The sequence below is a fragment of the Halichoeres trimaculatus genome, unplaced genomic scaffold (genome assembly GCF_033239565.1).
Source record: "Halichoeres trimaculatus isolate MK-OKI-2021-1 unplaced genomic scaffold, fHalTri1.1 fHalTri1_scaffold_1, whole genome shotgun sequence".
Taxonomy (NCBI): Eukaryota; Metazoa; Chordata; class Actinopteri; order Labriformes; family Labridae; genus Halichoeres; species Halichoeres trimaculatus.
In genome coordinates this window covers 24,812,281-24,833,950 of record NW_027437179.1, presented here as the reverse complement: position 1 = coordinate 24,833,950, position 21,670 = coordinate 24,812,281, and the positions used below count along the sequence as shown (strand labels likewise).

The 21,670-nt window shown below is 43.5% G+C and overlaps 2 protein-coding genes across 2 annotated transcripts; one reads left to right on the top strand and one right to left on the bottom strand.

Annotated features, from left to right (window-relative positions):
• Positions 1–431: 431 nt before the first annotated feature.
• On the top strand, positions 432–2,076 carry gpx1b (glutathione peroxidase 1b). Its single transcript, XM_074679858.1, has 2 exons — positions 432–762; positions 1,697–2,076. Exons 1-2 carry the CDS (start codon positions 547–549, stop codon positions 2,045–2,047), a joined length of 567 nt encoding a protein of 188 aa, XP_074535959.1. The 5' UTR covers positions 432–546; the 3' UTR covers positions 2,048–2,076.
• Positions 2,077–3,624: 1,548 nt separating this feature from the next.
• On the bottom strand, positions 3,625–20,826 carry usp4 (ubiquitin specific peptidase 4 (proto-oncogene)). Its single transcript, XM_074669881.1, has 22 exons — positions 20,564–20,826; positions 19,170–19,297; positions 18,950–19,080; positions 18,733–18,859; positions 18,505–18,650; positions 16,975–17,036; positions 16,677–16,817; positions 15,557–15,674; positions 15,268–15,441; positions 15,024–15,182; positions 14,515–14,739; positions 14,270–14,353; positions 14,076–14,170; positions 13,806–13,988; positions 13,443–13,657; positions 13,081–13,299; positions 12,916–12,986; positions 10,850–10,965; positions 10,614–10,763; positions 5,432–5,535; positions 4,996–5,084; positions 3,625–4,844 (listed from the first exon to the last, which is right to left on the bottom strand). Exons 1-22 carry the CDS (start codon positions 20,713–20,715, stop codon positions 4,722–4,724), a joined length of 3,012 nt encoding a protein of 1,003 aa, XP_074525982.1. The 5' UTR covers positions 20,716–20,826; the 3' UTR covers positions 3,625–4,721.
• Between the last annotated feature and the right edge of the window lie 844 nt (positions 20,827–21,670).

Genomic DNA, 21,670 nt, shown 5'->3' with positions numbered 1-21,670 from the left:
CTAATACATAGCATAAGAACGAGATTTCACAAACAGGTCCGACTATTTTCTTGGGCTTATAAATTCACAATAGGACATGATAAACAATAATTTGTCTTCTTTTAAAAACTTTTATCATTTTCATAAAATTTGCACAAAGAGCAGGAAAGTCCGTTGGGAATTTTTGAGTCACTATTTTTTTCTCGACATATTTCCTCCTTACAGATCACTTCCTTAAATTCATTCCTTTATATTATTCCTTTAAATATGAGCAGAAATCTATTAACAAAAAAAGATTGATCACTTTGACGCGTTTCTGTTTTTACAAGAGTCGAAATGAGTTGTGAGTTTGCTTTACCGGGAAAAACGCGAGGACAGTGATGCAATGTACAGTTGGCCAATCAGCTTTTACAGGATGCAGGGCGTGAACTATCTTGAAGGGTAGATAAGACATGAGACACTCTTTGACGTAGCGTTATTCAAAGGTTGGCTGAAGATACCGACAGAGGTAGAGTGTCAGTCTGGTGGTGATAAAGGAAATACAGTGAGCCTAAAAAGGTCGCAAGGATGACTGCGAAGTTTTACGAATTCTCGACCAAGCTGCTGTCGGGAGAAGCGTTTAATTTTTCGAGCCTTAAGGGCAAAGTTGTCCTCATTGAGAATGTGGCGTCTCTCTGAGGTACGACCACCAGGGATTACACCCAGATGAACGAGCTCCACGAGCGCTATGCCAGCAAGGGGCTTGTGATCCTGGGAGTGCCCTGCAACCAGTTCGGCCATCAGGTAAGGCAACGAACTTTACAGCCATTTTTACCTGGTGTGCTCACATACTGACTTTCAAGTAAATATAAGAGTCAGAATGACTTTAATTTACGATGATACTGAGAATTATTCTGAAAGTAGCCACCTTCTCATGGACTTCGAGGGGTAACCTTTTCAACTCTCGACCATATTAAGATGTAGATATTTTAAATGTAATGTGCGCTTTCTCAAATATGTCCCTGTTTTCCCTTAGACAGCGAACTCACTCAGGAAAACTTCTCATACTTAGTTTAGAGCGATATTAGTGAACATGTCACCATGCCAAAAACTGTTCTTATTAGATTACACGCCAACCGTAGAGCCCTCAAAAAGACTCCAGAAACCTTCAGTGAGCTGCTGAGGCATTTAAGTAGGAAAAGGAAATAGTGTTGAGGTTGGTGAGCTGCCAAATACTGAAAACGGAAGAGTTTCTTATACCATCAGACGTCATTCATTAACTACAAGGAACAAAGACTTTAAGTAATTCATTGATAGATGGTAGAAGAAACAATGCTTTAAATAGTTTCTCACCGTCACTTGCAGAAAGTTACATATCTATGTGTGCAGGTACTCTTTGTTCAAGAGAAAATATGTTAGAAAACTGTCCACTTTGCATCAAATATGTATCAGCAGTTATTGAAGTTGTAATAATTGGAAAAAGGCAATCAAGTATGAAACCCCTAAAGATCAATACCTTATTTTTTTCATGATAAAATCCACACATCATAACACTGCTGTAAATACTCTTTTTGTACTATTGTAGATATTCATCAGTCATTTTTGTAGTGCAATTCTTTTCCCCTCAATATGCTACAAATTTATTTAAGCTATAATTTCTCAGCATTCTTCTTATGTGAAGATGATAACACTTGGTTTGCAAAGGGCTCTGTTATAATCCTGTGATCTATCTACACAGGAGAACTGCAAGAATGATGAAATCCTGCTGTCCCTGAAGTATGTCCGTCCTGGAAATGGCTTTGAGCCAAAGTTCCAGCTCCTGGAGAAGGTAGACGTGAACGGCAAGGACGCCCATCCTCTGTTTGTATTCCTGAGAGAATCACTCCCATTCCCCAGCGACGATCAGTTTTCCCTGATGAACGATCCCAAGTCAATCATCTGGAGCCCGGTGTGCAGGAACGATGTGGCCTGGAACTTTGAGAAGTTCCTCATTGGGCCGGATGGAGTGCCGTTCAGGCGTTACAGCAGGAGGTTTCTGACCAGCAGCATTGAGGGAGACATTAAGAAGCTCCTGAGCCAAGCCAGCTAAACCACTGTCCTCCAGAGTGTACCAACATATATCCTATTTTTTATGTTCAGCCTTGTAGTTGGTGTTTGCCTCTCTTTAGACCATCTGTGCTCACCTGTACCTAATAGCTGTCTTCTGCTCTTTTATTATGTGAAGGTATTCTCTGAAACCAAGCCATTTGTGAGGAGGATACCTGATGAAAAGTAAAAGGTTGAATGTTCTCAGCTGCATTGGGTGCATGTAAAGCACAGCTGTGTTTCCATGTGTCAAGAGGACCAATAAATGTATTTCTACAAACCTTTCCTAACTTCCTGCCTCTCATTAAAACATTAAAAAGTACTTCTGAGAAATCTATCTTGAAACATCCCGCATGATATCTTTCAAAGGAATATTCCAATCTGGTAAAATATCAATTTAGAACTCAAGAGTTAATGCTGGGTTTGAAGTTAAACCATGATTACAGGTCCACAGCCTGAGCCTGATTACAGTTAAGAGTTTATTTCTCAACCAGTCAGCACAAAGAGAGTGGAGCTCGGATTGCATCACCTGCAGAAAAAAAGATTGTTGCAAAACTATTTCATAACTCTTCCTGGTGTGCAGACTAGCCAGTGCTGTATATATATATATATATATATATATATATATATATATATATATATATATATATATATATATATATATATATAATTTTTGCATGCAATTACTTCAAACAAACCACCCTGTTGAGGCTTCCAGTCTTTATTGTACTTTGAATTCAAATATTTCTCATTTAAAAACAAATACTGCAGATATCAGCAATAAGATAAATATGAGGACAAGAATTTATACACCTATTTTCAAATAGTTCGATTATTTACATATCTGGTATTGTTTTGAATTTGAATTGCTGCCATGATTTAAGTGACAGAAAACCAGATCAGCTGCTTTTGGTTTTCAATGAAGTGTTTAGTATTATAGATATGATGTAAAGCTTTTTTCTAGTCACAGGCATAAATGATTATATTTAGGTAGTCATCGCTCAACAACATAATGACGGCATGACCGACCAGCAAAGAGAGCTCTTGGAGGCCCTTCATTTCAACATGCTGTTATGCAACAAGAGCAGCGTTAATACCACAGAACAAGACTTATGGTGACCGCCATCTGATTTCACTACAAGACCCCTTGGACTGAGTGTGGTTTTTTGATTCCACTCAGTCACACTGTTACACCTGTTAGCTGTGCTTTCTGGGTACATATTCAAGATTATTTTTTCTTATGCTACCAACATAGACAGTTCTGCCAGATTTTACAAAGTACCTCATTCTATGATCAATGAAAGTAGAGCAACTGGCTCAAAATGCCTGAATTCACTGAGGAAGCCAATAAGATACAGCAGTCCTGACCCCGTCTGATCACACATGTTGATGGTTCCTCAGGACAAGGAGTAAGTTCAAGTTTAATGAATAAAGCACCACTTTTGAACTAGTTTATTTTCTGTCACTCAGTGTGCTTTGGAGATATCAAATAACAGAGCCATTTCAATACAGAGCTGCGTTGGTGTACAAGACTAATAAGGATAAGCTGTTGCAGGTGAGCTAGGGGTCCAATCAGGCAGCAATCAAAATATGTTCAATAAGACACATTAAAAATGATCTGAAAGTGTATGACAGACCATAACCCTTAATGCTAAGGCCAAACCATACAACTCTGTCATGGCTAGATACCCAAGAAGCAGGTAGATAATGTACTCATGGAGAATTCAAAGTGCCTCCTTTTTTTGTCAGGTTGCAGGAATCAAAAGGCCGCTTTGCATTATGATTAGAAATAAAAAGAAAAAAAGAAGAAGAAGAAGGAAAGAAAGAAAAATATTAGCAGGGTGAGATTTCTCTCGTAATTTTACACCAAATTGTGCCCAGGAAAAAAAAAGAGGACAGGAGAGGAGCACTGTTTCAGGATACAGATCTTAAAACCTTAAAAAACATGACAACACCCATCTGTGGTTTGGATTGCAACATGGGTCCGTCAGGCCTGTATTACAGCTGCCACATCTACTCTGCAGCAACCAGATCCCCATCAGTGCTTCCCTCTGCACAGGTGGAAAAAAAAAAGGCAGCAGGATTCTTACAGCAAGCATGGCGCGTATTGTTCTGTGTGCACACCACACGGTTAGAGTTTGCATCCACTGCAGCACAGCATGATTTTTCAGAGATAAATCTAGGCACACTGCCAGAATCCTGCAAAAACACCCTTCATGGTTGGTTCATTTTGTCATAAATAACATGATACGCTTTGGTTGAAACAACATTTGCATTTGGCTTTGTGTAATATTTCTGACGGTTGTTGGGGGCACAGAAATATTCGTTAATCTAAGCATTTGAGGGCACGTCTAACATTCTGTTCATCCAGGGAGAGGGTCTCTATCCACTTTTAATTCTTAGTTCCACGCTAGTAAGCTATATTCAGGAATCAGTAGACCACCTGCTGCAGACAGGAGGTGCCGCAGGTCACTCTCCTGACAAGGCTGTTGGCTGTAGTTGACAACATACGAGACAGAAATCAAATAAAATACAGGGAAGGTGGATTAATAGTGACGAGTCCTCGGTTTCTAAAGTAGCTTTATGTGTGTGTGTGTGTGTGTGTGTGTGTGTGTGCGTCCGAGTGTCTCTATTTGCCGTGTGTGTTTTCAGTGCGTGTCCCGTTCTGTCAGGGCTCCTCAGTTTGTGTCCATGTGGTCGTCGGCTGTTTCTGGGGCCCCTCCCAGCGAGGCTGAAGGCTGAGGTTTGGAGGGGGCTTCCTCATCCCTGCGCTGATAGAACAGCACGTAGGCGGCTTTAGTCTGCCATAGAGGACAAGGATAAGGTTACGCTACACAAACATGACACTCGACACGGAGGATAGAAAGCCAAGGAGGCATCACTCATTGGATCAAAAGCATTACACTGCATCTTTGATAGTGTATTTCTGAGGACTTCAGAACTGTAACTAACCACAATCTGGTCCTCTGTCGCAGAGGAGACGCTGCTGTCATCGAAGTAATACCACTTCCCATCCACTTTATTCTTGCCATAAGCTGTATCTGTTAGACAGAGAGAGAAGTGTTAACAAACAGCTATTCATGGCCATCTGTTTACCCAGGGGCGATTAACATCTTATCAGATGAGCTCACTGTGAAGGGACCGAACAAAAACACAAAATGAGAGTCTATGGAGGACAAGTGCAACTCATAACAGTATTTATGACGACAGTGGTTGCTCAGAGAAACACCTGATGACACTTTTCTGTGTTGTTGTTGTTAGAGACTTAATTATCTGTTAGCACAAGAAGTAGATGTAGAGTTATTATAAACAGCTTAAGGTTATGTTAACATGGGGAGGTGTATTTATGTTTTAATATAAAAAAGAAAAAAGAGGAAACATGACTTACAGTGACCCCCACCCATTCCTCCATAGTGGTTTGACACAGCAATGAGGTCATACGTGTAGGGGCTGGCCTTAGGGTCACACACAAACTCAGACATGTTCAGATCTCTGACAAAGAAAACATCAACAAGGAGAAAAAAGATTAAGATCACACTCTGGTACTGACTAAACCCTCATTAGCCAAAAAAATAAAACGCTGAATGAATGTAAAACATATAAATCTCCTGCATTAAAAAACTCTTAGCAAGCATGACTCAGCGTTTTTCTTTAAACCAGGATTTCAGTTACAGTTTGTTTGCTTCTTCCTGGTTCTGGAGGTTCAGGTTTTGTAGAACACAGTTATGTATGCAACAAACACAGTGAAGAGTGAGTCAGGTAGCCGTTAGACCACAAAATCCTGAGGCAACTTCCCTGTTGAAATCACAAAGAGGATTTCATACTCTGCCAACTGACGGATGATGAATGACTCATACAGGGATTAAGGCTTCTTCTGAAAGCTACAATAATTTCACAACTAAACAAATTAAGATGGGAGGGACAAAGGTGTCATTGTCCTAGAAAATGTGATGTCATTTCTTAAAGACAAGAGTTTATTTCCTTCAAGTACAATAAAAATCCCCATTTCCTCTTCCTTAGGTCAGCTGTCAGATTGTGCACGACAGCTCCCCCTTGTGGAAATAGTGCCATATATAAATTAACTGACAGTACTCTTCAACTGACTGAGATGATGGACATCCACAGGTCTTTTTGATTGACATTTGGTGACTGAAGTAAGAACAGAAACACTGAAGAAAACAAATGTTTGAAATATAAAAAATTACGCAGTTAAGAGGGGACTACTCTTGTCAGAAGAATTATTTATTTGCATGCAGTAAGTTAAATTTCACACCATGGCTCTTTTCTTGGACTTCCCTGCCTTTCCTCACACTTCCCCTCTCTTTTATGTGCATACATGAAAAGCCAAAGCAGGGAGATCAGCAGCGTCAGTGACAACACATATGGCGAAGTTAAATTAGACAACAGAAAAAGAGGAGCTTTGACGTGTGTGAGTTAAAAAGCAGTATGCAGAGGGATTCTGCTGTTTGCTGATTGGATGCATGTAGATGTTATCAGCTGAGCTGTCAGCTGATAGGGACTGGTGTTAAGAGCATCTGATGTTAGGGCATCAGTGGAATAGAAATTCTTTATACTCTTTGTATTTTTTACTGTAGTGACAGCAGGGCTGGACAATTAATCAGATTTTAATCGTGATTTCAATTTTGCCTTCTGACAATCATAAAAACAATATAATCGAAGAAAAACAATTAATATGCCACACAGTGTAGATTTATGCAAGTTCCTGTGCTTCATAGCTCTTCTGTGTTCCATGTGCAGCCACAGCGAGTGTGTGTGACTTATGTGTATCAATAATACTGTATGTGCCACTTGCTGGTTCTTTAAAGTTGTGTTTAAATCAGTACTGAAGTTTTTGAATAAATTAATAATTATGTATATCAATTGTGATTTCAATATCACTTAAAATAATCGGATTTCTTATTTTCCTCCTGGAGCCAGGCCTGGGGGTGGGGCTCGATGGCGAGCGCCTGGTGGCCGGGCCTGTTCCCATGGGGCCCGGCCGGGCACAGCCCGAAGAGGCAACGTGGGACCCCCTTCCCGTGGACCCACCACCCACAGGAGGGGCCATAGGGGTCGGGTGCAGTGTGAGTTGGGCGGCAGCCGAAGGCAGGGACCTTGGCGGTCTGATCCTCGGCTGCAGAAGCTAGCTCTAGGGACGTGGAACGTCACCTCTCTGGCGGGGAAGGAGCCTGAGCTGGTGCGCGAGGTTGAGAAGTTCCGGCTAGACATAGTCGGCCTCACCTCAACGCACAGCAAGGGCTCTGGAACCAGCCTTCTCGAGAGGGGTTGGACTCTCTTCCACTCTGGAGTTGCCGATGGTGAGAGGCGGCGGGCAGGGGTGGCGATACTCGTTGCCCCCTGGCTCGGTGCCTGTACGTTGGAGTTCACCCCGGTGGACGAGAGGGTAGCCTTCCTCCGCCTTCGGGTGGGGGGACGGATCCTGACTGTTGTTTGTGGCTATGGTCCAAATAGCAGTTCAGAGTATCCACCCTTTTTGGAGTCCCTGGAGGGAGTGCTTGAGAGTGCTCCGTCTGGGGATTCCATCGTGCTGCTGGGGGACTTCAACGCTCATGTCGGCAATGACAGTGAGACCTGGAGGGGCGTGATTGGAAGGAACGGCCCCCCCGATCTGAACCCGAGTGGTGTTTTGTTGTTGGATTTCTGTGCTCGTCACAGGTTGTCCATAACAAACACCATGTTCAAGCATAAGGGTGTCCATATGTGCACCTGGCACCAGGACACCCTAGGTCGCAGTTCGATGATCGACTTTGTAGTCGTGTCATCGGACTTGCGGCCGCATGTCTTGGACACTCGGGTAAAGAGAGGGGCGGAGCTGTCAACCGATCACCACCTGGTGGTGAGTTGGCTCCGATGGTGGGGGAAGAAGCCGGTCAGACCTGGTAGACCTAAACGTATTGTGAGGGTCTACTGGGAACGTCTGGCAGAATCTCCCGTCAGAGAGAGCTTTAACTCCCACCTCCGGGAGAGCTTCAACTGTGTTCCGGGGGAGGTAGGGGACATTGAGTCTGAATGGACTTTGTTCCGTGCCTCCATTGTTGAGGCGGCTGATCGGAGCTGTGGCCGTAAGGTGGTTGGTGCCTGTCGGGGCGGCAACACCCGGACCCGCTGGTGGACACCAGTGGTGAGGGATGCCGTCCAGCTGAAGAAGGAGTCCTATCGCGCCTTTTTGGCGTGTGGGACTCCCGAGGCAGCAGACAGGTATCGACAGGCCAAGCGGAATGCAGCTTCGGCGGTCGCCGAGGCAAAAACCCGGACATGGGAGGAGTTTGGTGAGGCCATGGAGAACGACTTCCGGACAGCTTCGAAGAGGTTCTGGACCACCATCCGGCATCTCAGGAGGGGGAAGCAGTGCACTGTAAACACTGTGCTCAGTGGGGACGGTGCGCTGCTGACCTCGACTCGGGATGTTGTGGATCGGTGGAAGGAATACTTCGAAGACCTCCTCAATCCCACCGGCACGTCTTCCTTGGAGGAAGCAGGGTCTGGGAATGATGGGGTGGGCTCTTCCATCTCTGGGGTTGAAGTCGCCGAGGTGGTTAAAAAGCTCCTCGGTGGCAGGGCCCCGGGGGTGGATGAGATCCGCCCAGAGTTCCTTAAGGCCCTGGATGTTGTGGGTCTGTCGTGGCTGACACGACTTTGCAACATCGCGTGGACATCGGGGGCAGTACCTCTGGATTGGCAGACCGGGGTGGTGGTCCCCCTTTTTAAGAAGGGGGACCGGAGGGTGTGTTCCAACTACAGGGGGATCACACTCCTCAGCCTCCCTGGTAAGGTCTATTCGGGGGTACTGGAGAGGAGGGTCCGTAAGATCGTCGAACCTCGGATTCAGGAGGAGCAATGTGGTTTTCGTCCTGGCCGTGGAACTGTGGACCAGCTCTATACCCTCAGCAGGGTCCTTGAGGGTGCATGGGAGTTTGCCCAACCTGTCCACATGTGTTTTGTGGACTTGGAGAAGGCATTCGACCGTGTCCCTCGGGGAGTCCTGTGGGGGGTTCTCCGGGAGTATGGGGTGTCGGGCTGCTTGTTACGAGCCGTCCGTTCCCTGTACGACCGGTGCCAGAGCTTGGTCCGCATTGCTGGCAGTAAGTCGGACTCGTTTCCAGTGAGGGTTGGACTCCGCCAGGGCTGCCCTTTGTCACCGATTCTGTTCATAACTTTTATGGACAGAATTTCTAGGCGCAGCCAGGGTGTCGAGGGGGTCCGGTTTGGTGACCTCAGGATTGGATCACTGCTTTTTGCAGATGATGTGGTCCTGTTGGCTTCATCAAGCCGTGACCTTCAACTCTCTCTGGAGCGGTTCGCAGCCCAGTGTGAAGCGGCTGGGATGAGAATCAGCACCTCCAAATCCGAGTCCATGGTCCTCAGCCGGAAAAGGGTGGAGTGCCCTCTCCGGGTCGGGGATGAGATCCTACCCCAAGTGGAGGAGTTTAAGTATCTCGGGGTCTTGTTCACGAGTGAGGGAAGGATGGAGCGAGAGATCGGCAGGCGGATCGGTGCGGCGTCCGCAGTAATGCGGACTCTGCACAGGTCTGTCGTGGTGAAGAGGGAGCTGAGCCGGAAGGCGAAGCTCTCTGTTTACCGGTCGATCTTCGTTCCCACCCTCACCTATGGTCATGAGCTTTGGGTAGTGACCGAAAGAACAAGATCGCGGGTACAAGCGGCCGAAATGAGCTTCCTCCGTAGGGTGGCAGGGCTCTCCCTTAGAGATAGGGTGAGAAGCTCGGCTATCCGGGAGGAGCTTGGAGTAGAGCCGCTACTCCTCCGCGTTGAGAGGAGCCAGATGAGGTGGCTCGGGCATCTGATGAGGATGCCTCCCGGACGCCTCCCTGGAGAGGTGTTCAGGGCACGTCCCACCGGGAGGAGACCCCGGGGCAGACCCAGGACACGCTGGAGAGACTACATCTCTCGGCTGGCCTGGGAACGTCTTGGGATCCCCCCGGAAGAGCTGGACGAAGTGGCTAGGGAGAGGGAAGTCTGGGCTTCCCTGCTTAGGCTGCTGCCCCCGCGACCCGACCCCGGATAAGCGGAAGAAGATGGATGGAAGATGGATGGGATTCTTATTTTTACCATAATCGCCCAGCCCTAAGTGACAGGTCTCCATTCTTAAATAGCACTTTTATATTTGCCTAGATGTTTTATCAAATATATATTGTGTAGTATATATGTTACAGTCAAATACTCCACTCCAAAGGTAGTATTATTTTTTCTTTGGTAAGGTCTTAAATGTCTTAAAATCAGTGTAAAAGGTCTGGAATCCTGACTTTGTACTGCATTTGGTTTGTGTGACAGGTGCTTTCTAAAAGCATCTTGAGAGGATCTTGAGAAAGGGGTTACACATGTGTCTGAGAAATTGTAGTAAATACAAAAAAGTCAGCAGTGTTTCTGTAGTGTTCATTATCCTGATATGAAGCAACTGTTGAGGTGGGACTCCTTGTTTTATAAAGCACTTACTGACACTTAGAACTACTTCATAATCACAGGAGTGTCATTTCTCTTCAGCAGAAACAAACTCTTCAGTATGGTGCCACAGAAAAAAACTGCCTGCATACCTGATGGGAAAGTCCACTACTGTGTCCAGCTTGTCCCTCCAACACCGGTTGTAGGAGAAGCGCTTTAGATGAACGACCAGAATGCGAGGCAGTGACCACAAGTCGAATTTCTTTGTGGCCTGTTGGTGTTTCTTACATGTTGGACAATACCTGCATGAAAAAGATCATGCTTATTTAAAGATTTTGAAAACAGCAGAAGTCTGACTTTGTTGAAGGTCATAACAGAAAAGCTTTACCATGGATCATGTTCTCCGAGTGTCTCCATGGTTGTAAAGAGCTCGATGCATTCCCTCAGAGCCACAGTAGCCTTCTTCTTCTGGGGCTGGAGCATGCTTTCATGCTTCTCATAGGCCTGCACACAATGTTTACACAAAACTACACATACTCAGGGCTTGAAGCAGGAAAAAATCCTGTGCCTGAAAGCGGGGGGGGGGGGGGGGGGGGGGGGGGGGGGGGGGGGGGGGGGGTTTACTGCGTTTAATATTGTTTTTATTAATAATAATAAAAATAATAATAATAATAATAATAATAATAAACAACATTAAACACAGTAACACTAATTTTTTGTTCACACAAACGGTCAGTCAGCGATGCAGCATAAGTACCTGTGGCCATCGCTTCCGGTAGGGTCCACAATTTTGTTGTTGGATAATTATGTTTGATATGATCAAGGCGGATGATGAAATGCTAAAGTTTACCTGAAATAGATTTAAAACCTTTTTAAATATAAATGACCGCTGTGCACACTCAAATAAAGACTACCTAAATCAGGTATTCAGCTCTGAAATGGTTGTGCTCCTTAAATATGAAAATATGCAGACTATTGAAACAAAGTAATTAAAGGAGGAGCATAATATTGCATTCAATGAAAGTTGTGAAGGTTGAAGATTAATTGAAAAAATAAAAACTAAACTGAAAAAGCTTTCTAGAAACACTGTCTACTTTAATATTTATTTACAACAGCAATTTTTCACTAATAAACTAGTACCATACTTTCTGGACTACAAGTCACTTCGTAGTACTATCATACTTTTTTGAGGTCGTATCAGTCAAAAAAATGCGTCATGAAGACGAAAATAACGTAGGCCTACATAAGTCACACTGGACCATAAGTTTCATTTATTTAGAATGATTTGGTTTGTTTACAGTATTTCCAGAGTGAACTTTTTACATATAACTTTTAAAATGTTTGTTTATTAGGAGGTTTAAATACTGTTCCTACGGCTTCTCATATCTATGATCAGTTTCACTTCTCTACGTGTGCTCCTGTCTTCTCCTCCTCCCCTGCTCTAGGTGAGTGTCACTGGCGAGAACGGTGCACTGTGAGCTTAAATGAGCTCCATCTGATAAATGTCCTCACTTTTAACAAGTTACGGAATATTTGGCGCTAGATTGTGACTTAAATCCCGGAATCCGTTTACCATAGAGAGCAAATAAGACGCGAGGAAGTTTTAAAACACGTTATCAGGCGCTAAACACCGGGAGCTGTCACAGTGTCCGAGACGAAGGCTGAAGACCAGCGCGTCTGGGGCGCCTCTCAGTAGAAAACTTTGCGAAGGGACCAATGAGCAAACACTGTGTGCAGGCAGTGCTCGTGGGAGTTATAGTGTCGTAGTCTCATACTGCAATGGGTTTAGTATTTCAGATGCCGTTTCAGAAAACTACAATTAAATAATTCAACCCGCCGAAGTCGCTAGTAGGAGTGACGGTTTTACTGAAATTCGCATGGATGAAAAATACATCCATGCGCGCCCGATTGCGTGATTACAGACTCGCTGGCGGCGCAGTTTTCGAGCGGGTATCCCGATTACGTGGTAAACTTGCTCTCTGAAGCCTTAAAAAGCTTCTTTGTTGTCCAAAAACATCTCTCAATATCACTGCTTCATTATAATGGGTTGCTACTCCGCTTCTGCTCTCCGCCTCCGTCATTAATTACTCTCTTCACGAAGCACATTTATCTGACAAATTAGACGGACAGTGCCATATTGGACGATCGTTCTGCCAGTCACACTCATCATAGACCAATACGCATCAAGCCACGGTATGACGTAGCGGATTTGGGCCGCTGCTGCTTGTTTGTGAAAGAGAGGCGGGAGCTGCTCTCTGCAGCTCCCGCCTCTCTTTCCTGACTGGTTCAGTCGGAACTCGATCGAGTGAAATCAACGGAGGGCAGCCAGACCGACCTGCATGATCTGGCAGGTTTGTCTACGCCGGATTTCCTGCACTATGCCGGAGGTCTTCAAGCCCTGCATACTGTTTGCACATCCTGTCATGGGATTTTGATGCAATTTAACCTACTAACCTCAGCTTCCTGTTCATCATAGCACTGTTTCTTTGATTCTGTGTCCCAGTCAATTGCCACTGTGGAATGTGCTGCAGAGAGAGGAGAAAGGAGAAAGGCTGCATCCACAGGAGGCTCAGAAGAGTAAATTTTAAGTCATTTTTAGGAAATGAGATTGATACTAACGATTGAGTTTGAGGACGTTTCCATCACAAGGCAGCGGGCTGATGTTGGCTGTTCCATATGAGTTCACTATACTGAAGGTGAAGAGCTTTGCCGGAGTGGAGCACTGCTTGGTTATGTTTCCCTTTGACCCATTTTCCAAGTCTGAGGTCTCCTCATCCTCTTCGGACTGGCCATTCTCTGGCTCTGGACTCACCTGGTGGTCCATGGCCTCCTCCTCCCCTGAAGAGATGGATTCAATCCCATCAGTTCTTTTTCTTTTGTCTGCCTTACTTGGCTGACACCCCTATCAGTGTTTTCTTTACATCTGTTGAAATTTGGTCAGAAATAATATGTTGTGTAGTGTAATACTGAGGGTGGTTTACCATCATACAGCCCGTTGGTCTCATTGCAGGTCCCTGAGTGGTGGCTGCCGTTGCTGGAGCTGGCACTGCAGGATGCCTCCTCAGACTGGGGGCTGCCACAACCTCCCAGGCTGGACGACATGGAACATTCAGGAGCCTGACTGCAGCTGGTAAAGGTGGCTGAGGCTGAGGCCCTGCTTTCACTGTTAGGGCTCTGGGATTGTTTTACATAGCGTCTGCACAACAGGGGACAGAGGGGACTTGGTTAAAGCAAATCCACACCTGCTAGGAGATTAATCAAAACCTCCCTTTGAATTATTTCACACACTTCCTCTGCACAGTCAAGCTGTTTTCTAAAATGTTTTCCAAACAGTGCATTTGTACCCGATCCTCTCCATGATCTTGTCATAAAGAACGTCTGCTATGAGGTTGTGTCGGGGCACGGTGATGAGTAAAGGCTGACCAAACAGCATGGTGCTTGCAGAGCTTCCGGTGTGCTTGGAGTGGCGCTCCCTGAAATAAACAGGTAGGTTCATCCTCTCACTGTCTTCTTCCTGTACCTCATACCTGGAAAGAGCATAAACACAAAACAAATACATTTAACACAGCACACTATGATGACTATTCTGTGATGACAAAGTGAAGAAGACTCACACAAAGATGTCATCTTTTTCCATGATTTGGTTGAGGCCATCATCTCGTCGGTAAATTTTATGGAACCTATGATTGTAAACATCAGCCACCACCATCTAGAACGTGAAATGTAAAGAAAGAGCATGTGGTTTATATTTCAACTTAAAACAAGAAAACTGAACCAGGAAAATACAAGACTTGATCGAGGTTATTACATTTTCTGGAGGGAAACCACAAAGTTTGGACAAGGCGCTGCACAGATCTGCCACTGTACCAAGTTTAGGGACAACCACTCGGTACTGTGAGACAAGAACACAAAACAAAATGTGATGAGCAAACATGGAGACCAAGAAATTGGCAACAATCTGCTCCATATCATCTATACTGGGTGGCCAGGCTTTGTTTGAATGTTTTATGGTTACAGTGTAAAGTAAATCCCTTGAGCTTGTGTCCACCTCACCTGTGTGGGTCGAGACTGAGGGTCAGAGCGGACCAAGAAAACCTCCATCGTCCGGTCCTTCTTCATAGGCAGAGGCAGTGTGAGGTAGCAGAATGGGTCGAAGGTTACAGACACCTTGGAGCACTCTGGACACACCAAGGTCGATTTGAAGAGGCCGTGAAAAATGTCCACTATGATGGAGTCATTGCGCAAGCGGTGGTTTGTCCAGGCTTCTTTAGCAACAATCTGAAACGTAAAGACGTGAACTTTCGTTGAACAGCAATCTGAAACCTCTGAGAAAGTGTACACCTTGTTCTGGTTAAAGCATTTTTTAGGGCCTTGTGCTTCTCTGTTGTAACAGAAAAGACAAGATACAGGTATATACATCTTTAAAACTGCTGTTAAAATAATTTAGTGAAACACTTTATTTGGCCTCACTGAGCCTTTAAAAGCAGTTTTGTTTTGTTTTGTTTAATGAGAGACAACATGCAAATCTTAAGTGAAACCATTTTTGAAAAAATGCCCGATACCTCATCTGGACGGCCCTCAGCATCCCTTAAGGCCAGATAAGGCTTCTTCTTGACACGGTTCAGGTCTTCATGGAGCCCATCAAGCAGGAAAGCCAGCAGCTCCTGTGAGTCCTGCTGCTGATAGCCCGAAAACTGTGGAGCAAAGCGCCCCACCTGTGTCTACAAACACAAGAATTGATCTGGATTAGCTTTAACAAATACACTGCTCATTTTTCTGTCTGGGAAATTCGCTAAAACAACTGACTTTGAAGGTGCGTGGGGCCACATAGCTGCTGCGACTCATCCACATCTGCTTGACTAGATCAGCATAAGCTTCTGCGATCTCGCCCCTCATTCCCAGAGGATTCTCTCGGTTAATCTCTGCCTCATACTGGTCTTCCAAGAAGTACTCTGTTAGTGGCGATGCATTGCTCAGGCACTGGAAGAGGACAATTAAGAAGAGGGTTATATAAGAGTGACACATAAGGGAAAAACACCTTCACAGAACAGAAAAGGTTACAGCAGCACTTTTACAATTATTGCTTCTAGTTTACCTGGAGGGCAGAGTTCATGAAGCATGTGTTTCCCAAATTACTGAGACCGCAGAGGCCTGGCTGTGATTGTGACTCTCTGTAGTTGTAGGAGGAGCTGTATGAGTTGTAGCCCCCCAATCTGCAGGAAGAGAAAACCTTTTAGTTGACTTATTTACGAGAAAACTGCTGAGAGGAAGATGGTTCTTTTAACAAAATCAAATAAACTACCTAGATTAAAAACAGACCAGCAAAATACCTTCCAACCAACACATTGTTTTCAAGCTAATTTCTACAAAATGCCATAGAGAAATATGGTTGAGAATAACAACACTACCTCTGTGAACTCATGTCCCACTCATTGATGAAATTCCTAGTTCAACAAGATCTCTAGGACACAAACTTAAGCAGAGGATTTGTCTTCTGTTGTGATACAAAAGCCACTGAATCTTACTTGTATAAACACCTGATAGGAAAGTAGATATTCTCTTAAAACCCCTCTATAAAATAATGTTTGTATCAAAAAATTGGGGTTGATTTAACCAAAAAAGAACATGAAACTACATGAAACTTAACATGGAATCGAACATTTTTCTTGCTGTTAAAACAGTCAATTCCTTCTTCAATAATCCTACAGAGCTTATCCTTGCAGTGAACTTTATAAAGAGCAAAAGTAAGCACCTTAAGGCCATAATACTTTTTTTTCAATAAGGCACTGTGGTGGACCCATGCTGCTACAGCACAGTTACATAGTGTTCTCTCAGTATATGTTCCCATCAGATGCAGCACTATGGTGTATATTATGTTTATACTTTCACAGTGTGCCGTTGATAGCAAGGCTAACACAAAACATGTTTAGAGAGGAAATACAAACATTTGAACAATGGAAAGCAGAAGTTCTAAAGAAGAGGAAAAACACTGCAGACCAGTTCTTCAGTTTGTGACAGGGAGTAGATGTTTAGTTCTCATTCATGTTCTTTGACAAAGACAACATGCTTTGATGAAGGCCTGTTCAACCAAAGTACAGAGGCAGATTTGTGTGCTCATTGGCTGCTTATTTTCCAGCATTTTTAAACTGTAGCAAAAAGAAAACAGGACCAGTCTTGTGCCTCATTAAGTATACACATGGAGGAAGTGAACTCGCCTGTTTCCAGAGGTGGTGCTGTTGTTTAGTGTGTAGCCAGGGCTGCTGTCTCCGTTGGTTACTGTTGAGGAGATACTGGCTGTTGAGTTAGAGGAGAGTTTTGGGGAGGTAGTGAAGTTCCTTGATGGGGTTGTACTGGATCTAGTGAGAAATGGCAAAACACACATTCATAAAAAAAATCTGCATTATTTGTCAACATGGATATGATTTTGATACCCTAACTAATACTAAAAGAATGTTTCATCCTGTCCTTTACCTGACTCCTTGAAAGTTAAACAAAAACAAGTTATTTACTTACTTGTGATGGGAGGCTTGCCTGGGCCATGTGCCATCCTCATTTTTCCGCTCAATCACAAGCACCTGTGGGAAAACAAGCTAAATGAGAGCCAAGCTGTCAACACCTTCATGTCAGAGCTATCATGTCTTAGACGTGTGTGCACCAGCAGCTTTAGATACACCCATGAAGTGCGATTACATTGATGTATGACTATTTCTGTTCAGTGGTTTACAGTTTCAGAATAATGGCTGACGAGTTAAAACATATGAAACAACAACAACAACAACAGCATGACCTCTGCTCACTATTTCATGCAGGCATGCCCAACCTTATCTGGACCAAGATCTTATCTCAATGTTACCAGTCTACTGATTTTTACTGGTTGAGATTCAGCAATGCAAACACGCCATATACTGCATAATAAATGAACATACAGAATTTTGAGGCAAATTGTCGAAACTTAGGATCTTCTAAATCTCTGATTTGATAAGACTCTATCAGTGGAAAATACCATGATGATAGGTAAAAAGAAAGTAGACAACTACTCTGCTCAGTGGCTTTTCAACTCACTTTCTGGATTCGTAGGGCTGTTTAGCAAAAAAAAAAAAAAAAACATACTACAGCTGTTGAGAACCGTTGAAATGCTGGTCCAAATTGCCCTTCCTTGACAAAAGGACAAAAAAAGTGCTGCTCCCACTGAGTTAAAGAATATTTTTGTTGTTTTAGCATCATTTATACTTTGCAAGTATGACAAGCTAACTAACCACCACTCTAACCCATGGGCTAGCAGGCTAATAAAATGTCACTAGGCATCATATCCACAGTAGTATATCAGAGCACAACAAGTATCCTATTGAAAAACTGTTATGTGCCGAAGTCAGCTTGTTTTTTCCTCTGAGGTCATGACTGCACAAAGCATAGAAAGAGAAATGATGAAACATTCAACAATAAAGATTTGAATAAAAAAAAGGAAATTTCTTTGCAACACCTCTTGCAGTCAGTTAGAAATCAGTCCATCAATTGACTGGTTGGGCACCACGAGTTTAATGCAACTCATCATAGTGGAATTTAAATGTAGGCTCTTGTTTTGGATAGCACACAGCAGATAAACTCACCAGATATATGAGAATCCATAGTTTGTGCTGTTGCTGCATGATTGTGTTGTGATTAGTCTCTTTTCTACACATAGTTCAGCTCTCATTAATGTTAAGAAGACACAAAATATTTGTCGGAACTGAAATCTCCCGTGTAATTCAGCACCATCATCAGCCTGAAAATATTAGGGGGCTGAATTGACTTCTCTGACAGTCACATAATAACAGCTCAACATAACCATTACAGTTCACAGTATGTATATGTTAATGCAAACCTGGTGTATCATACTGCATTAGAGTCTTAGTTGTTCCTGTTATTTTTTACATCTCCCGTGGATGAATTATGTATGCAGTGAGAATGGCCTTTGTTATTGCTCTGTGATGTTCTTCAAAAGAAATAAGAGAGAGAGGGAGAACATGATCTGAAGGTGATTTGAAAAACACAGCTCAACACTACCTGCCCCTGGAAGAGACCAGCATCCTGTACAGTGCTATCAGGCTTGTTCAACTGCTCGTAGGTGTTGCTCATATATTTGTTCCAGAGTCGTGTCTCCTTCTCTGACGGGATATTGAACAGTGCCCTCATCTCTTTCTCTATGGTGTCTAGAAAGAAGGGGGACACATTTAATGATCGAGAAAATAAAGACACTAAGAGTTTATAAAGTTAAAGCTTTGTGCCTCTTACCTATAGTATCAGCTTTACTGAAATGTCGTGTGACCACGTTGTCCATGTTGTCATTCTCACACAAGTTAAGCTCCAGCAAATAGACCTCCACCTTACAGTGCTTGACAAACATGCCATGTTCAACAACCTAGAAAACAGGGAAGATACACAGCAACCAAATCTGTAAGTGAAATGTCATGGTAAAACAACAATTATTGAAATAGTTAAATTGCTTTACCTTCCGGACTATGGGTCTCTGGCTATCGAGGCAGCCATACCAGCTGACAAGCTTATTCCATGCCTCAGTGGGTACAAGGACATAGTCAAGCTCATCTATTAGGTGCTCTTTCAGGGCCTGAGTCTCCTGATCTAAAAGGAGGAAAAAAGTTACCGCTGACTAGAAAATAACATAGAGTATTGACATATCAATTATGTTTCACTGCAGATTAAAGTTTTACCTGAAAATAGTCCAGAGTTATCTATTGGTCCTGGGTAGAGGCTTTGTTCTCCAACATTGTACATATCCCAGCTGTCAAATCCCACATACTTCTTCCACTGCTTGAACCACCGGCTGTCTATTAGATACCTACAGAAAAATGATTGATCACCACAACTGATAACTACTTTTGTTGCCTTGAGTATTTTCCACCAAAACTTTTTTGTCACAGTTCCTATTTGTTTTGTAAGATATAAAACCTGAACGGAGGAAGGTGAGGAGAAGACATGATAAGACAAATCAGGCTTGGTGAGAGAGCACTCAATCTTATTCCAACCCAGAAGATTATGCAACACCAAACTGCCTTGGCATTTGCAGATATAGCAACAGCAAGCTAGTTTGACTTAATCTCATCCCAAGCAAGAAATCTCCTTTACTTAATAGGCTTATTAACAAGTGTTAACATCGTGAGATGTTTGGTCATGGACCCTGTGTCCTGCAACCACTGTCAAAATAAACAAAAATTGATGTTTTCCCATATCTGTTGCTAGTTCCCCAAAGCTATATCACAGTGCTTGTGGATACTACAGCTCAGGTTGAAGATTATCAAGAGAGGGCAGGACGATTTTAACTCCAGCACTATGAAACAGTACTAAAGACAGTCTATTTACCATTTCAGCGGCTATATTAACTAGTTAGCGTAAACATCTCTTTCAACGAGTACGCATTTCAGTTAATAAGGAAGACAATTAAATTCCCAGACTGCAAAATTAAAGGTAAAGGTGAAACCTATTTATTACATCTGGCTGCACTCAGCCCAGGCCTGCATCTTCTTAATGATGTGACACTGTTTTAGCTTACAGGGGTTGCTAGAGGCTTATGGAACTTGTCAGGCAACTTGTACTGGAGTGTCACTAACATTCAGGCAGGTAACGGCATTGCGTAATATTCCTGTCAACTGGGTCGATTCTCTGATCAGTCCACCTGCAACGAGCCGGTTTGACTGGCTGAAGAAAAACCACCATCTGCACACAGGGCCTATTCTACAGGCGACTAGCCACCATAACAGCCAGCGTCACTTAACTTATCTCAAAACACGCATAGCGTCTGAGCGCTTGCTATATAAATAACCCCCTTAGCTTTTCATAAGAGTTTGGTTGTTTACAGCTGATTCTCCAGTCACCACTCCAAAAACAGAAAATATTAAGTCCGGCAGGCTGGCTAGCAGCTAGCGTGCTAACTTGTTTGATATTAGCTTGCCAAAATATGTCTAGCAGGGTAGCTTTCGATTTCCATACTTCAAACCATCGGTGTCGTTAGCTTGGTAGCTCTAGCATGTTAGCATTTCCTATTCCTCACTAGCTACGGCTAGCTCACGCTAACTGTACCACCCAACCAGTCAAAGCTGATTCTTACCATTCGTCTCCCTTTCTTAGAGTTGTTTTCAAAAGTGACCCAACAGTCTGTTTTTGACTTTCGGTTGATGGGGTTGGCATTTGAGCGGCCACCGGCTCCGAGTCGGAGTCTGCCGCGCCGCCCGACTCGGGTCCGCCTCCCTCGGCCATCATAGAGCGAGTGTACCGGTATCGTGAACGCGCGGATGGAAGAGCTGCGCTAGGACGAGCATCAGAGCGTTGTTCACGGAAACCGTTCTTCCTCTACGCTCAGGACGCAGCACCGTGTGATGTAGGAATCATGTGACGTCATGTCCTTTTCCGGGTTTGCCGACAGCAGGGAATTCCCTGCTGAAACTCTACTGAGTTGGACCTCCAGGATCTTCAGACAAACAACGTTCACTTTCGAAAGGTACAGTGAAGTCCATAGGCTGACTTGTTAATGTTACTTTTTTTATTTTACTATCATGAAACTTTCTAGATTTGGCCGGTATGGAAACTAAGCAATGCTAAAAATGCCAGCAACCTCCCTGTGTGTATATAGCCTCACTTGGTTATGCATTTTCTTTTTATATCAATGTATAATCAGTCACCATATCTCTTACTCTTGGTCAAATAACATATTATAATATGATACAATATAACATGATTCACTGGAAGCTAAATTTTCGACTATTCTGCCCTGGGTGTTGTACTGTGTGTTGTTATGGATGTGTAGTTTCTTATTGAGCAATAATAATGTCACATCTACTATTTTTATGCATATGATTATCTACTTTGAAACTGCCATGGCCAGTGGCTGTTATCAGCTGTAAAGGCTGATGAACATATAGATTCTTGAATATGTCTTTAGAATGATTATAGAATGCAAGCAATGCTATTTAATAGGCTACAATTTAGCTATGTATAACAATAACACATTTCAACTTTTTTTGGATTTCTTATTATACAAATATGGACTTGCCTTTTTTCTTTCTTTTTTTCAAATCTAAGTTCACATTACCATGGAGATAAAATATTGTTGCTCTTTTTCTTTCTCACAACAGTATGTCACAAGCCTGTTGCAGTGTCCCATGTTGGTCCAACAGTAAAAAGAAATCCCCCCATTTGAACTTCCATGATGACCCTG

Bases quoted from the DNA above. Each gene is read 5' to 3' on its own strand.
- usp4 (XM_074669881.1), bottom strand. From the start codon at position 20,715: ATGATGGCCGAGGGAGGCGGACCCGAGTCGGGCGGCGCGGCAGACTCC. The intron at 18,651-18,732 runs GTAAGAGGCACA...CCTTCTTTCTAG, and splicing joins CAGTAAAGCTGATACTATAG to ACACCATAGAGAAAGAGATG. The intron at 10,764-10,849 runs GTAAAGCTTTTC...TTTTTCATGCAG, and splicing joins CTCGGAGAACATGATCCATG to GTATTGTCCAACATGTAAGA.